At 62.0% G+C, this 16,839-nt stretch overlaps 2 protein-coding genes across 5 annotated transcripts; one reads left to right on the plus strand and one right to left on the minus strand.

The window, feature by feature from the left end:
- Positions 1 to 1,345: 1,345 nt before the first annotated feature.
- Positions 1,346 to 6,793, plus strand: OPRL1 (opioid related nociceptin receptor 1; the record flags this gene model as incomplete). 4 transcript variants are annotated; one of them, XM_082856273.1, is made up of 3 exons in its annotated part: positions 1,346 to 1,578; positions 5,808 to 6,163; positions 6,270 to 6,793. In XM_082856273.1, the coding sequence occupies 3 exons, from the start codon at positions 1,346 to 1,348 to the stop codon at positions 6,791 to 6,793; spliced, it is 1,113 nt and encodes a 370-aa protein (XP_082712399.1). The 4 variants fall into 4 exon arrangements, with proteins under 4 accessions (XP_082712399.1, XP_082712400.1, XP_082712401.1 ...); XM_082856274.1 differs by having other exon boundaries at positions 1,346 to 1,563; XM_082856275.1 differs by having other exon boundaries at positions 1,461 to 1,606.
- Positions 6,794 to 11,938: 5,145 nt separating this feature from the next.
- Positions 11,939 to 15,166, minus strand: NPBWR2 (neuropeptides B and W receptor 2; the record flags this gene model as incomplete). The annotated part of the gene is given in 7 exon segments (XM_082857866.1): positions 11,939 to 12,001; positions 12,005 to 12,239; positions 12,241 to 12,663; positions 12,665 to 13,024; positions 13,733 to 13,818; positions 14,880 to 14,986; positions 15,082 to 15,166. Coding segments are annotated over 7 exon segments (1,359 nt in total).
- Between the last annotated feature and the right edge of the window lie 1,673 nt (positions 15,167 to 16,839).

The raw sequence follows: 16,839 nt of genomic DNA on the forward strand, positions 1-16,839 counted from the left end.
ACGGAGGTGATGTGAGGCCCACAGTCAGGGCTGGTGGGGGTGGACAAGCTTGGCACCCAGGAGGCACGTGGGGCGCGCTGGACAGTCCAGACACCCTGCTTGCTTATGAGGCTCTGATCTGACCAGGGCTGGCTGGGCAGGGCCCCAGCCACCCAACCGGCGGCCCCTGTGGCTCAGCTGCCCTGGGATCCCAGCTGAGGGGCGCTGTTCTGGGCATGGAACTCCGGCTGGGGCAGGTCTGAGTCCGTCCAAGGCCCTGCTTCTGAGTGAGATGCGGCTTCACGTCTGTCTCTGTCTTGTGTGTGTCTCTCCGAGTCTCCGTTCCATGTCTTTGTGTGTTTCTGCATGTCCTTTGTGTCTGTTCTTGTGTGTTTGTCCCTGTGTCTCCATGTGTCTGTCCCTGAGTCCCTGTGCGTCCGTGTGTGTGTGTGTGTGTGTGTGTGTGTGTCCGTCCACGTGTCTGAGTTCTCATGTGCACCTCTATCCCTGTGTCCATGTGTTCGAGCCTGTCTCCGTCTGGGCTCTGTGGGTCCAAGCCTCTCTGTTGTTCATCTCTAAGGGTGCACCCTGGTCCTTGCCTCTGTCCCCGTCCAGCCTGGGGCCCCCTCCTCCATCCTGCACAGCCCCGCCCCCCTGGAGCCGCAGCCTGCTCCCCTCCCCCAGCTCCGTGCACCAGGCTGCTGCGTCTGGTCTGGCGTCTGAGAAGGAAAAGGAGCAGCTGCCACCGTGCGGCAGCCGCGGCGCCGTCCAGACCCAGAGCTGAGTCGGGCCGGCGCTCCCAGCCCTGCTCTGCCGCAGGCCGAGGGTTAGGGCCTCCGGGGTCCCAGCTCCCACGGAGGTCACCGAGGTAAGGCTGAGCCGCTGGGGGCTGGCGTGGAGGTGACCTGTGGTGGCCGCAGCTCTCAGGCAGGGCTGGGGAGGGGCAGGAGGAGGCCCTGTGCTCGGTTGCCCTGTGCCCAGTGTTCCAGGTGTTTCTGGGTGTGTCTTGGTCCCTTTTGTGTCTGCGTGTGCCCGAGGGCAGCTTTGGGCATCTGTGTGCGTGTGTGTGTGTGTGTGTGCGTGCTGTGTGTCTGTGAGCCCCCATGGTGGACACATCCCGCCGTGTAAGCGCATCCGCCATCCCATGTGGGAGCCCGCAGGCCAGCTGAGACTGTGTCCCTGTGTGTGTGCACGTGTGCCCCGTCCCTGGCATACACGTTTGCGTGTCTCCGTGTGCCCGGTGTGTGTGTGTGCACACGCACGTGCCTCCGTGTCTGCGGCCTGGGGCTGGGTGGGTGCTGGGTGCTGCGCTCACATGTCCCTGTGCCTCCCCAGGTACCGTGGGGCTTTGCGTGCAGGGCGGGGCATGGAGTCCCTCTTCCCTGCCCCGTTCTGGGAAGTCCTCTACGGCGGCCACCTGCAGGGCAACCTGTCTCTCCTGAGCCCCAACCACAGCCTGCTGCCCCCGCACCTGATGCTCAATGCCAGCCACGGCGCCTTCCTGCCCCTCGGGCTCAAGGTCACCATCGTGGGGCTCTACCTGGCTGTGTGCGTCGGGGGGCTGCTGGGGAACTGTCTCGTCATGTATGTCATCCTCAGGTAGGCTGGGCACCCCCCCCCGCCCCCCGTCTCCCACCGGTGGGTCCCGAGCAGCTTGCCGAGGGCATGGAGCAGGGGCTGCTCTGGCAGGCTTGGCACGCGGGGATCTCCCACCCCCTGTTCAATTCCTGGCCCCCTGTCACTGGGCAGGGTCGGTCCTGAGGCCCTGGTGGCTCAGCTCCTGAGGGCAGAGGCACTTGGCTGGGGGAGAGGGAGAGGCAGGGTCCAGCCCGGGTGTGGGAGGAGGCGCAGCTCTGTCCCAGATGGAGCGCCACCCTGACTCCTGAGAGCTGACGCGCCATCTGAGCCGTGCGCCAGGCTCCCAGCCCAGCTGCGCGTGAGGACCTCACGGGCCCCACAGTGATCCCGGAAGGCAGCTCTTGTCGGCGTCGTCCAGGCCCGGTGCTGGGGCAGCTTCACGAGGCCCCTTCCTCGGCTCCGGGGCTCCGTGCTCACCGCTGGTGTTTGGGCCGATTCCAGCATTTGCTGGCGCTCAGAACGGGAACGCTTGTGGGGTCAAGGATGGCAGCCACGCTGCTGGGGGGACATAATGGGGGATGGTGTGGGGACATTGTGGAAGGATGGCCGAGACAGTATGAGGGGACAGCATGGGGAAACAAAATGGGAAGAGCGTGGGAGAGAGCGTGGGGACAGCATGGGGGACAGCGTGGGGATGGCATGGGGAGGTATAATGGGAAGAGCATGCGGGGAATGTGGGACAGGGTGAGAACAGCGTGTGGGGATGGCATCGGGACGGCGTGGGGACACATGCACGTGTGTACACACGTGGACACATGTATGTGTACGCATGCACGTGAGCGTGTAAATGTGTGCACACACGAGTGTGCACCCGTGTGAATGTGCACACGTGTGTGAGTGTGTGCATGTCTGGGTGTGTGCATATACGTGTGTACACTGCACCTTGTACATACATCTGTGTGCATGGACACAATACGTGCAAGCATGTACATGTGTGCACATGTATCTGAGTGCGGGCATGAATGCGCGAGTGTGAACACACACGTGTGCATGCGGGCACACACACGTGTGCTTTGTATGTGTGAACACACAGTGTGCTTTGTATGTGCGCGCACACGTGTGCACATGCATGTGTGCATGTGCGCACGCCCTTGTGGCTGTGTCCGTGTGTGCATGTGTGTGAGCATGCCCTTGTACATTTGTATGTGCTGGTGTGTGTCATGTGTGTGCTCAGACAAGGGGCTGCGAGGAGCAGCTGCCCTTCCCCCAGTGCTGACCCCGGGGTGCTAGGCTCACGTGCACCTTGGTGGCTGGAGGGTGTGCTACGGGTGAGAAATGTGGGTGCGGGTGGGCTTGTTCCTCCTTCCGGTTGTGAGTGTTTCTTGTGGGGTCTCTGCTCTGCGCGGGGGCATCAAAACCCTCAGAGGCACGTCTTGATTAGAGAGCAGAGAGGCGAGGTCGTCTTGCCCACGAGCAGTCCCCACGGAGAGTGATGGCCGGGAACTGCTGTGAGCACGCCGGGCTCAGAGGCAGAACGATGTGTTCTGAGCCGTGGCACGGGGTGGACTGCCTCGGTGGTCAGAAACACCCAGTTCCAGTCCCTGCTCTTTTTTTTACAGGCAATGTTTTTAAAGTAGTTTTAGGTTCACGGCAAAATTGAGGAGAAGGTACAGCGGTTTCTCATATAGTCCCTGTCCTGCCCTCCCCTCCCCAGGCATAACCTCCCCCATTATCAACATCTCCACCAGCATAGTACATTTTCACAACTGATGAACCTACCTTGATACATCGTAATCACCCCAAACCCATAGTTTACCTTAGGGTTCCCTCTTGGTGTTGTACTTTCTATGGGTTTGGACAAATATATAATGGCATGTATCCACCATTACAGTATCACACCGAGTAGTTTCACTGCCCTAGAAATCCTCCGTGCTCTGCCTGTTCATCCTTTCCCACCTCCCAGCCCCTGGCAAACACTGATCTTTTTACTATGTTCATAGTTTTGCTTTTCCAGAATGTGGAATCATACGGTCTGTAGCCTTTTCAGATTGGCTTCTTTCACTTAGCAATACGCATGTAAGGGTCCTCTATGTCTTTTCATGGCTTGATAGCTCGTTCCTTTTAACTGCTGGATAATATTCCATTTTCTGGGTGAGCCACAGTTGATTTATTCATCCACCTACTGGAGGACATCTTGGTTGCTTCCAAGTTTCAGCAACTATGAATAAAGCTGCTATAAACATCCGTGTGCAGGTTTTTATGTGGATATATTTTCAGCTCCTTTGGGTAAATATCGAAGGGTGGGTGATTGCTGGGTCTTATGGTAAGAGTCTGTTTTGTAAGAAAATGCCAAGCTGTCTTTCAAATGGCTGTACCTTCTGACGCCCTCACCAGCATTTAGTGGTGTCATTCTAATAGGTATGTAGTGGTATCTCATTGTTGTTTTATTTTATTAAAAAAAATTTTTTTTCTTTGGCTGCGTTGGGTCTTCGTTGCTCTGTGCGGGCTTTTCTCTGGTTGTGGCGAGCGGGGGCTACTCTTCGTTGCGGTGCACGGGCTTCTCATTGCGGTGGCTTCTCTTGTTGCAGAGCACAGGCTCTAGGGCGCAGGCTCATTAGTTGTGGCGCACGGGCTTAGCTGCTCCGCGGCATGTGGGATCTTCCCGGACCAGGGCTCGAACCCGTGTCCCCTGCATTGACAGGCGGATTCTTATCCACTGCGCCACCAGGGAAGTCCTCACTGTTGTTTTAATTTGCATTTCTCTGATGACATAGGTGGAGCATCTTTTCATGTGCTTCTTTGCTGTCTGTATGTCTTCTTTGCTGAGGATCTGTTAAGGTCTTTGGTCCATTTTTAGCCAGGCTGTCTGTGTTCTTATTGTTGAGCATTAGGAGTTCTTCGTGCATTCTGGACAGCAGTCCTTTGTCAGATGGGTCTTTGGCAAATCTTTCCTCCTGCCTGTGGCTGCTCTTCTAGTTCTCTTGACCCACTTTTCCTTTACCAGCTCTGTGGCCTTGAGAAGACCGTTTAGATCCTCTGAGCCTGAATGTCCTCCTGTGCAGACCGGGCATCAAAATAGCGCTTCGGAATCTTAAATGAGTTAAAATCCAAGTGAAGAACTTGGCACAGGCATCTGCCGTCATCACTGTCCTTGTTGTTTGGTCATGATTAAGGCCTCTTTGAGCTTATTCTTAATCTCTCTCTAAGAGGCAGAAAGAAACCCCAGATTCCTTCATGGCAGCTTAATTGACATGGAACATTGTTGTCTCTGGTGTTGCCACCGTCACCACCACCACCATCACCATCAACAGCACCATCACCACCACCATCACCACCATCACCATCGCCACCACCACCATCACCACCACCACCACCATCATCACCACCACCACCATCATCACCACCATCACCATCACCATCACCACCATCACCACCACCACCATCATCACCACCAGTACCATCACCATCACCATCACCACCACCACCACCAACAGCACCATCACCACCACCACCACCACCATCATCACCATCAACAGCACCACCACCGTCACCAGCACCATCGCTGTCACCACCATCACCACCACTGTTGCTAGCGCCATCTCCACCACCACCACCACCACCACCATAATTACCACCATCACCAACACTACCACCATCACCATTATAACAACTATGAATTCATTTAGCAGGTAGTTGTTAAGCACCCACAATTCCTCCAGACCCATGCCAGGGTCTTGCATACAATGAGACCCCATTAGCATCTGTCCCATCCCTGTCACCATTTCCTGTTCGGTTGCTAGGCAACAGTGAGGCCTGGTTTGGTGTGCTCTTCCAGATTCTGGAGCCCCTGGAAACCTCTGGTGGTGGAAGGGCCAACATTTTGGTCCAAGAAGGGTCTTGGGGGAGACTTGAAAGGGAGGAGGACAGGTTCTTTGTCTTATGAGTCCTGTTTCTGCTCTCATGCAGGGGCAGGCAGACACTCTGCTCCCCCCACCCCACACCCATCTTTTCCAAGGCAGGCAAGTCTTTAGGTTGCGAACCATTTTTTGTGTGCTGTAAGTACTTGAAGAATTTGTTAAAATACTTGCCTTCAGGCTCCATGGCATTGGGCTGGGCCCATGAACCTACATTTTAGCAGGGGGCAGAGTGGGTGCCCCCTGTGATGGCCAAGAGGAAGGGCCCCTTGCCCTTCGCTGCCAGGTCTGCCAGGGTGGCCAAATGAAGCCTCTTCCTCCCCGTCCTCTCTGCAGACACACCAAGATGAAGACAGCTACCAACATTTACATCTTTAACTTGGCCCTGGCGGACACTCTGGTGCTGCTGACCCTGCCCTTCCAGGGCACAGATGTCCTCCTGGGCTTCTGGCCATTTGGGAACGCCCTGTGCAAGACGGTCATCGCCATTGACTATTACAACATGTTCACCAGCACCTTCACGCTGACTGCCATGAGCGTGGACCGCTACATAGCCATCTGCCACCCCATCCGTGCCCTTGACGTCCGGACATCCAGCAAGGCCCAGGCTGTCAATGTGGCCATCTGGGCCCTGGCCTCTGTTGTCGGCGTTCCCGTTGCCATCATGGGCTCGGCACAGGTTGAGGATGAAGGTCAGTGCAGGGCACCCTCCTCCCCAGTGCCACGCTCCTCTGGCTCTGGGTGGCTCTCTCCCTGCCCACCTGCCCAGCTTCCCTGACCCTGCTTCTCTCCCTGCAGAGATTGAGTGCCTGGTGGAGATCCCCACCCCGCAGGACTACTGGGGCCCCGTGTTTGCCATCTGCATCTTCCTCTTCTCCTTCATCATGCCTGTGCTCATCATCTCCGTCTGCTACAGCCTGATGATCCGGCGGCTGCGAGGCGTCCGCCTGCTCTCAGGCTCCCGCGAGAAGGACCGGAACCTGCGGCGCATCACGCGTCTGGTGCTGGTGGTGGTGGCTGTGTTCGTGGGCTGCTGGACGCCCGTGCAGGTCTTCGTGCTGGTCCAGGGGCTGGGCGTGCAGCCGGGCAGTGAGACTGTGGTGGCCATTCTGCGTTTCTGCACGGCCCTCGGCTACGTCAACAGCTGCCTCAACCCCATCCTCTACGCCTTCCTGGACGAGAACTTCAAGGCCTGCTTCCGCAAGTTCTGCTGCACGCCCACCCTGCGCCGGGAGATGCAGGTGTCAGAACGCGTGCGCAGCATCGCCAAGGATGTGGCTCATGCTCGCAAGACCTCTGAGATGGTGCCACGGCCGGCATGACTAGGCGTGGACCTGCCCATGGTGCCTGTCAGCCCGCAGAGCCCATCCACACCCAACACGGAGCTCACGCAGGTCACCGCTCTCTAGGCAGACGTGCAGCTGCGCATCACCAGCCTCCACGGGCCACCCTGTGGCCTTGGAGGGTCTGGTGACATCACGGGACGGGTCAGAGCATTAGGGCTGCCCTCCTAGTGGAGGGCGGGGAGGGGGTGCAGGACTCACTGGTGAGCATGCCCGGCACTGCCAAGCTTCATGGACCGTCCTGGCCTCTCCCCTGCTGCATCCGTCTCCGGGTGGGCACACAGCCGGAGGCGTGACAGCGGCTGTACAGTCCCACGTGCCCTCGTGCTGTGTGCTGTCTGCATGGACCCTTGCGGTGTCTCCTCTGGGCAGCTGGATGGGCCTGGCGCCGCCTGGAGAGTCCAGTGGGCATCCCTGGGCAGTGGGACTCGCCCTGAGAGTGGAACTCCTTTAGGAAGCTTCTCAGCAAGCCTGTTCCCTCCAGGACACGTGAGCTGTTGCGCCGCAGACGTGGCCGTTCAGGTTTGCGAGGCGGTCAGGAGGACCGCCGCAGGCCACCCCGTCATTTGTGAAGCAGCCCCACGTGCCTGGCCTCAGCTGTGGGGTGGGGAGGGCTCTGCGGTGCTCTGTCTGGGTTGCCTGGGCCCCCCTCGGGCTGTCCCTCGAAGCCCTCCTTTCGGACTCCATCAGAGGTCAGCGGCTGTGCAGCTGTCAGGACCGTGTGTCCTGCTTGGGTCCTGGTGGCCTTGGAAGGATGCCAGTTGGGACAGGTCCGGCCCTGCACCCCCAGTGACTGACGCCCTACTTCATCTACAAGCCTCCAGTTATCTGTGGGGGAAGCCTGAGCTTCCCAGTCAGAGGCGGCTTCGTATGCAGAGTTGGAAGGAGAGCTGGGGCTGGCAGACCTGCTTGAGGGAGGCTGCAAGGACCATCTGAGCCGTGGGGACCCTGCCCGCTGTGACCACCCAGAGAAGTACTCTCCCAGTTTGCAGATGGAGGCTGCAGCTCGGTGACTTGGCCAGCGTTCTCCCTGCAGACAAGCTGCTGAAACATCTGCAGTGGTAGAGCTGCCTCTACCTGCTAGCTGAGCTGCAGACCTGGCCAGGTGAGCTGAGGCACCTGGAAAGAGGAGGAGGTGCTGACTCTGGACTGGCCTCTCCTGCTTTGGGGACCCCGGCCTTGTGGGGTCGTTCTTGGGGAGGACGGGGCTCTGTCCGTGCTGCCAGCAGCGGGAGGCTCTGAGGACCGGAGCCACTATGGCTGCAGCATTTTTGTGCCAAGGCTGAAAGACATGTGCATTTGTGCTGGTGTAACACGTGTCTCCATGTATCTATGCATGTGGACAGTGTGATTTCCCCTGCACGTAACCAGCCCTGAACTGTCTCCAGGGGCCGTGACGGAGGGTCAGAATAACCCCCTGCACGCTGGTCAGGGCGCTCTGCTTGCAACAGGTGTTTCTGACTCTTTGGGGGGCCGTTGGGGTAAATTCTCTGGGATTAGCACGTGGGGTGTAGGTAGATCCGTCCTCCAACCTGCTCTGTGCTCTCCGCCTGGCTCTGTGCTTGGCAGACTGCCCCACTTTGGGAGGGGTCGACTAGTTCATGACAGGCTGGGGGCCTGTCTTCTTCGCTTCAGCACAAAGTTTCCCCCCAAACAATCCAGCTCTGCACTCCCCACCCCTGTAGCCCGAGGTTCCAGTGGCGGATCCAGTGGCGGGAGCTTCCCCACAGTGGGCTACGGGTTCTCCTCACTCCCACCTCCCCCCGCTCTGGCTCCTTTCTCGTTCCTTGGGCGGATCCAAGGGAGTTTGATGACAGATGCACAGAACCGCTTCCTTGGGCAGCCCTGAGATTCTGGTATCCTCCTGGCTCCTGCGTGGGCCCGGTTCTACCCAGGCTGACTGTCGGGCAGACAACCCTGTCAGAGAGAGGGGCTTCGCAGGGGCATCCAGGGCCAGCTCGGTCGCAGTGCGTGGGCACGGGCAGAGGGGCCAATGTCCGGGTTTATATGTTTTAATGACAAGCAAATTGCTGTTAACACAAAAATTTAGCATCAAGGGAAAGTTTAGGGTGCCCCCTGTGATGGCCCCTTGCCCTTCGCTGCCAGGTCTGCCAAGGTGGCCAAATAAAGCCTCTTCCTCCCCGTCCTCTGCAGACACACCAGGATGAAGACAGCCGACATTTACATCTGTAGCTTGTCCCCGGCGGACACTTTGGTGCTGCCGACACTGCCTTTCCAGGGCACAGATGTTCTCCTGGGCTTCTGGCCATTTGGGAACGCCCTGTGCAAGATGGTCAGTGGCAGTTAGCACGGGGGGAGGCAGCGGGGTCCTGGCGGAGGAGGCGGCTCAGGGTGGGCTCCGGGCTGCCAACCAGGCCGAACCCACAGCGAGCGTCTGCGCTCGTCCCCGTCCAGGCAGGGCTGAGGGGCAGGCCAGCAGCCCGCGGGACCTCGGAAGCGGGACCACGGCTCGTCCTCTCCACCTGCACCCAGACCTCTCCTCGGCTCCCACCTCCGACGCCGCCCCCTGCCTCCAGCCCCGCCCCGCCCCCACCTCCACGCCCCACCGCTCCGACCCGGCCCCCAGCCTGCATCGCCACCTCGCCCCCTGCCCCTTTCCGTGCCCCAATCCCCGCCCCCGCCCAACCCCCACCAGCTGGGCTCGGTCAAGTCTCCCGGCTTCGCTGAGCCTCGGTTTCCCCGCCTGAGCAGAAGGGACGCCGAACCTTCCTCACGGGGTAGTGGGGGAAGGCCGGGCGGGGGAGGGTCAGCGGATCGGCTGGACCGGGGAAGCTGCGGGCTCGCCTGGCGCTCTGGACTTTGCCCACCAGGGGCGCTGTGGCCCGCGGGAGACTGCGCCCAGGGGCCGCGCCGGGTGGTGCGGGGCCGGGGGCCGGGCCACGGCGAGGGGATTTGGGGAGTGGAAGGAGGCGGCCAGTTCTCTCTGGGCCCAGAAGCCCAGGGCATGGGGACACTCCCTCCGCGTTCCCCAGTCCACCTCCGGAGTCACGGTGGAGGGGGCGGCGTTTTCCCGGGGGTCCACGACTCACTCGGGCGGGATCCCGGTGAGGGCTCTCCTCTCCCCCCAACCTTGGCTGGCCCATGTCTCCCCCACCCTTGGCGTGTCGCGGGCCCTGCGTGAAGACCCTCCCTCCCATCGGGTGTGGGCCGCCTGGCTGGGCCTGCCCCTGCTCGGCCCCCACCATGGATCTCAGTGCGAGACGGTGGCTCCCGTTGCTGGGCTGTGTGTGGGGCGGGGGCCACCCCAGGGGATAAAAAGTGTGCGGTCCGTTGAGGAGGCTTGGTTGGCACCTCCTGTGCTAGGGAGATGTTCTGCGGGGGACGGGGTGGGAGCCCCTTGCTCCGCTCGGCGTTCCCGTGGGCTTCCGGCTGACACAGCCCCGCCCCTGCTGCTGCGCACTCACGCCACGCGCGCTCACGCCACGCGCGCTCACGCCTCGCTTCGGCCCAGCTGGGGTCTTAGCTGGGGTGTGGGAGCCGCAACTTCTTCTCTCGAGGAGCTCGCAGGGCGCAGGATGAACGCTGACGAGGTAATCACGGCTGCTGCTTGGAGAGGTGTGACTGCAACACAGTGAGAGAGCGGATCGGGAACAGCTAGTTCTTCGTGGGGGAGGCTGGGTGCTAGTGGCGGTTTGAGAAGTGGCCACAGCCCCTGAGTGTGGGTGGGACTTGGGGACTCGCTTCTAAGGAACAGAAAGTAGCAGAATGGCTTCCCAGGTAGGCCTTAAAGGTGTGGAGGTTTCCGCCTGGGTCTCTCGGCTGCTGCCCTGTGGGCTCGCGGCCACCCCGGGAAGGTGCCCGAGCAGCCTGTGGACAGCCCGCAGGGCCAGGAACCGAGGCCTCCGGCCAGTGGCCACGAGAGGAAGCGGCTCCTCCAGCCCCGGTGTGGCCTTCAGGTGATTGGGACCTCGGCTGAAGTCCTGCCTGCAATGTCATGAGAGACCCTGAGCTGCAGCCAGCCGAGAGCTGCTGGAAGGTTCCTGACCCACAAGGGTTGTGAACTAGTAAATGTTGTTCTGAGCTGCTCATTTTGGGGGAGTGTTTTATACAGTAATAGCTTACTAATACCATGTGGTCAGAAAGGTAACAGGACGGAGGTAGCCTCTGAGTTGTTTCAGGCTGAGAGGGAAGGGGAGAGGGCCGTGGGTCCGAGCTCTTCCACGTGACCGGGTGGGGGGGAGGCGGCCATGCAGCCTGGGGGCCACCTCACCGGGTGGCGAAAGGTGTGTCCTGCTTGCCAGCGGGACAGACTGACTAGAGCCGTGTCACAAGGACTAAAACCAACCTGGGGCCCCATAAGCCTCGCAGGGTTATCGGGTGCCGGGCAGGTGACTTACGGAACGGCAGGGCTGGAGCTCCAGGCCTGGAAGCAGCTGGGAGCCGTGGGGCCAAGAGTGCGGAGCCTGGCCGAGGCCCACCAAAGCCGTCTTCAGGGACTTGTGGCAGAAATGGTCTCTGAGCAGCCAGCCCCTTAGTGTTCCCACCCCACCCCCAGGTGGAGCCCCTGCTGGCAGAGTCTAGGCCCCAGGCCACACCTCAGGGGGGAAGGGGTCCAGGTGCCAGCCTGTCTAAGTGACAGGTGCCCCCTCCAGAGGTCCTGGCAGAAGGGCCCTGGGTCCTATAGCAGGACATGGGAGGGGACCACAGGCATCGGCATGAAGGGCACAAGGGGCATGGGGTGCTCAAGGGAGCCTGAGCCCTGCTGAGGGAGCCGGGAGGGGACATGGGCACAGGCCTCCTGGTGGAATGTCACCTGAGTTTTGGGCTGTGAGAGCGCGCTTCATGGCCTCCTTTGATGTGCGCCTTTGGCTTTTACAGCGACACCTGGCTTTGTTGCCCCAGGTGCCCCCCAGGATGTCTGTTGTGCCAGGACCATCTGCCTGGGTCGGCGGGACCTGAATCCCTGCAGCTGGCCACCCAAGGGCTGTCTAGGAGGCAGAGACAGGGGTGGGTCCATGGCCACCTCTGCGGGCTTGGTGGCCAGCCTTCGTGGGTCTTTCTCTTTCTGTCTGGAGAAAATAGTGATGGCATGTGAACAAGTGGGGTGTTGCTCTAAAGGAGCAGAGCTTTTCTATGGTTGCGTGGGCTGCGAGGGAGGGGTGCTTATGCCCCCGGGCACTGGAACGTGGTGCAGAGGCTCTTCCAGAAGCTGTGGTCCGGGAAGGCCTAGAGGAAGGGGTTGAGGCAGGAGCTGGTGTAGCCGAGGCTGGTGACGACATAGGAGATGATGATGACCAGTGGCGTCTGGGGCAGGTCTGTGGTCAGGGCCACGACTGAGGCCAGGTGGAAGGGCGTCCAGCAGAGCAGGCCCACGGCCAGCACAGCCAGGACCTGGAGACTCACCTTCCGCTTGGCCTTGTCCAGAGCCTTGGCTCCGGAGTGGAGCCGCAGGGCCTGCAGCCTCCACGTAGAGAACATAGAGGGTGCCCGTGGGCACCGCCAAGCCCAGCACCGGCGTGTAGATGCTGATTGCCTGGAACCAGGCCCGCTCAGGCCGTGGGCAGCTCAGCCCGCAGCTCGTGACCTGTAGCTCATTGCTGTAGACTCCGGCGAGGGTGAAGAAGGGCAGCATTGCGACAGTGACACCCAGCCAGGTGCACAGGCTGGGGATCTCAGCCCCGCGGACAGTGTGCCGGGGTGTGCGGCGGGGCAGCACCATGGCCGGCACCACCAGGTAGCGGTCCATGCTCATGGCAGCCGGGAAGTAGACGCTGGAGAAGATGTTGCAGCGGTCGGTGGCCAGCACCAGCTTGCAGAGCAGCTCCTCAAAGGGCCAGCGCTGCAGCACGTGCTCGGCGATGTTGGTGGGCAGCACCGGTGTGAAGAGTCGTCGCGATGGCCAGGTTCAGGGTGAACGCGTGGGTCACCGTCTTCATCCTGGGCGCTCTCAGGATCACACAGATGGCGGCCGCGTTGCCCGTTAGCCGCACGGCGCAGATAGCCGCGTACACCACTGGCAGGAACACGTGAAGAGCCGGCAGCGGCTCAGAGAGCGTGACGCTGTGTCTGGTGCCGTTGTCCCAAGAGAGGCCGGCGCCCGTTGTGCCTGGCAAGGGGAAGCCTCGGCTGTCGGGCTCTCCGGCCCCGTGGCCTCCATCGTGAGGCAGGACCGATAATGGTTTGTGCCCTGGGCAGGTGGGAGGTGCTTCCGAGCTGGGAATCTGGGCAGCGGCCTCCTTGGGCTGGATTCTGAGAAAGAAGCGGCCAGAAAGTCTGGGACCTGGCTGTCAGCTTAGAACGGGGGCTGCCTCAAGTTCTCCGGCAGAAGTTGTGGCCACTTGGCCGGGGTCAAGGGTTCATGGCGTCTCTCTCCATCCACCCCTTTCCAGTGGCAGGAGAGAGCCTGGCAGAGCGCATGGGCACCTCCTCCTGGGTAGCACTTTCGGCTGGTTGGGTTCCTCCCCCAAGGCCCCCTCCTCTTGCAGAGAGCAGCTGCTAACCACCCTTCTGGGAAGGGAGGGCTTGGACCTGCCCCCCCCCCGCCCCGACCCCAGCCCCTGTCCCGGCCACACCCCAAAGCACAAGCTACATAAGTCAAGACAGTCCCTTTGAAAATGCACCTCCCATCATACTCCTGGCCCCCTTGGAATCGGGAGGCCTGGAGCAGTGCCCTCCCAGTCACGCTGCAGACCCTCTGCGTGTGGCCACCGGCACTTTTCCTCACTGACCTGTCTGGAGACACATGGCCAGAAGTTGGTGGCCTGGGTGACATGTGGTGGTGGCCAGCTCAGGCGGCCTCAGGGGTGGAGGGGGAAGGTGTGGCCCCCGCCGATGGGCCCCCTGCCAGCGTCCCAGTCCGTCCTTAACCACCTGGGGGACTTTTAGAACCTGCTCGCTGGCAGCCTCAGAGGGAGCTGGCTTCTCGAAGAGTCTCCAGCCTCGTGGCAGCGCTGCTACGTGCCAGGAGGTGGCGGGGCCGGGGGGGGGGGCGGTGTCCCCTGGCTGACACCGCCAGGAGCCCTGGGCTGCGAGCGCTGCTGGCTCTGGGAGACCGAGGGCGGCAAGCCTTGGCCAGGGGCTCCAGCTGTCCACCAGGGCCGAGCCTTCGTCCAGTGGGCTGCCCCCAGGTGGGACCCCTACTCCCCCGGTCCCCCAAGAACCCCGTGCTTCCAAGTGGTCTCTACATGCCGGCTTTTGTTTCTGGTGTGAGGTGGGGACGGGGGGCACCGGGGCTAGAACTTTCCTCGGGATACGCACGGTCCCACGTGGGCTACATGAGCTTCACAGCTTTGTATGAGGTGATTCTCTTTGAGAAGCAGAGAGAAGGTGACCAGCTGGGCCTGGGAGGGAGGGAGCTGCCCTCTGGTCTGGGTGGGGCAAGTTCTGGACTGGTCATTGGTGCCCCAGCCTGAGACCCACCGAGGCCAGGGGATGGGTGGTCAGTGAGTGTGAGGGGAGGCCCCTGCATCTGGGTCTGACTTTCATGATTTGGGGGTGTTCGTGCATGGGGAGGGGTGCTGGGTCAGGTCACAGCTCCTGGACACCAGAGACAGGACAGAGAGAGGCTCAGGCCTGGCGTATGGGCCGCCCGTTCCCCTTGACCATGTGGCCTACGTGTGAGCCAGCGTGCAGGCTGGCCTGGGGGGTGAATGGCTGACCACTGCCCTGGTGCTGGGCCGGTAGGGAGTGGCCCAGGCCTCCTGTCGCTCAGCTGCTGTCCTGGGGTGGGGCAGGGCTCACCTCTCTGGGCCTGGTTGTGGGTCTCCCGCGGGATGGGTGCCGGGGGTCCCTATTTCCTGAGTGCCTTGGGGGGGGCCCAGGGCTCCGTCTGCCCGCCAGCCAGCGCGTGACCGACCGGCGCCCCCCGAGCGTGGGCCTGTGATCGGGGCTCCTCGCCCTCATGCCCTTCCTGCTCGTTGCCCCAGCTCAGAAGGACACCACATGCCACCCCAAACTTGCTCTGGGCCCGGCTGCTCTAGGCAGGGCTCCCCTCAAGCCCCGGGAGGAGCAGGCGGTGTCAGAATTACAGGAAACTTCCTGGCGGTTTCCCAGCACGGCCCTGGCTTCCTCTGAGGCAAGCCGTGAGGCTGGGGTCCCTGCTCACCCCACCAGTGTCTGGCAGGGTCTGGGGCTCCGAGCCCCTCTCGGCCTGATCTCCGCTCTCCTGAGTCTGTCCTGGGGGCTGCTGGCTCCCTGTCACGTCTGAGGGGGCTGGGGGTGGAAGCTGAGAGGAAGGGGGCCCCAGGCCCCAGGGTTTGGGGGTGCTGAGGAGGGGGCACTGGGCCTGCAGGTGTGGGGACCCTCACGCCGGCTCAGCGGTGGGGGCGCCTCAGCCTCTGCTCTCTGGCCCCTGGAGCAGCAGGGGGCTTTGTCTGCACGTGGGTTGGGCATTGTGCGCTTGTCATCCTGGGGAGATGAGTTCCATTTTCAGAAGTGAATCGGCTGTTTCCAACCAGCCCGTGAGGGCGTTCAGGCTGTAGAGAGAGAGGTGGGGGCCGCAGGGGAGGGGCGAGACCTCTGCCTGGTCTCCAGGGGCTGGGGGCTGGGGCCTGCGCAATGGGAGCCCGTGGGAGTCTGCGCGGTGTGAGTGTGTGCGCGCGCGCGCGCGCTCTGTGCAGCCGCTTGGGGCGGGGCGGGGGCTCGGGGGAAGCAGGTCCTGGCGGTGAGCCTCCCTCCCCACCCCTGCGCAGGGAGGAGGGAGAAGGCAGGGAGGGGTTGCAGCCGCCCTGACCCAGCCCAGTGTGGCTGGTGGGCAGGGAGACCGGAGACAGCGTCAAGCCATAGGCAAGCTCAGTGGAGCGTCTTTCACAGCTGTGTGTGACTCACCTGGTGTGGCAACCACCTTCCACCTGAACCCGATGGTCGTGTCTCACACACACACGCACGTGCACACGTCACACAGATGCGCGCGGCAGAGCACGCACTTGCGCAGACAGGCGTACACACACGCGGGCACGGGCGGATGCGTGCACCCCTGTGTGCCTCTGTGTGTGCTTTGGCCACCAGGCCCGTCGCCTCTCTTGCTGTCCTCCTCAGGCCTCAGGAGATAGCCCTGAAGGGTAAGTGCTGCCTCTAAGTAGGTAGTTGGGAGGCTTAGCTCGCTGAGAAGAGACGGGTGACTCAGAGCGCATGTCCAGGGAAGCAGAGAGAGAACGCTGTAAAAGCCAGAGGGCCCGTTTCAAGCCTAGCCATTCGGACCCCCGGCCCTGCCACCCGGCGCCCAGCTGCCCTCTCTCCTTCAGCACCAGTGGCACTGAGCTGTCCCCAGGGGCAGGTCATGGCTTGGGGGCTCCTGACGGCTCCTGATCGCCCTGGGCTCAGGGCTGCTGAGAGAGGCCCGGGGCAGCCAGACCGGGGTCCCACAGGGACTCTGCTGCTCAGCCAGCTCCGGAGTATCCCGGCCCTGGGCCCGGAGTCACTTGTCTGCTCTGCAAGTGTTTGTCTAGGAAAGGAGCAGTGAGCAGAGGGGGGAATCCCTGCTTTCCTAGGGCCGCCCCTCTACGGGGCAGGTGGGACACAACAGGGGAAGCGCCAGGCGCATCGCAAGGTTTAGCCGGAGGTCGGGGCTCTAGGGGGAAGGAAGCAGAGAGACATCTGTCCATCAACAGGGTGGTCCTGTGGAGACGGCGATGCTCGTGCTGAAACCAAGGAGACGGGAGGCCTGGCAGGTGTGTGGGGCACGGCCGCGGGAGAGGAAGGAGCTTGGTCCGCCCTTCTAGGGACGCGGGCTCTGGCCTTCCTGAGGGTTTTGAGGAGGGGAGCGTGGGTCGGCCAGGTCCTTAGGCCAAGAGGGTCAGAGGGGTGTGGGGTGCGGGGAGCAGGGCGCCTCGGCAGGAGCCCTGGCCTGGGGGCTGGGAGGGGCGGGAAGGTTGGAGGTCAGGATGGAGTAGAGTCCAAACCCGTCCAAGGCCTTCGGGATGTGGGGTTTTGAGGGGCAGCCTGGGCTGGAGGCTGGGTGCCCTGAGGCCCCCTGGCCTGCCCTGCCCACGCGCCCCCTCCCCATGCTGAGAAGCAGGAAGCACGGAGGAGGTGCATGTCTCCCCTGGGCACCAGCTCTTCTCAGC

The sequence above is a fragment of the Leucopleurus acutus genome, assembly GCF_964270905.1.
Source record: "Leucopleurus acutus genome assembly, chromosome: 16".
In the NCBI taxonomy this organism is placed as follows: Eukaryota; Metazoa; Chordata; class Mammalia; order Artiodactyla; family Delphinidae; genus Leucopleurus; species Leucopleurus acutus.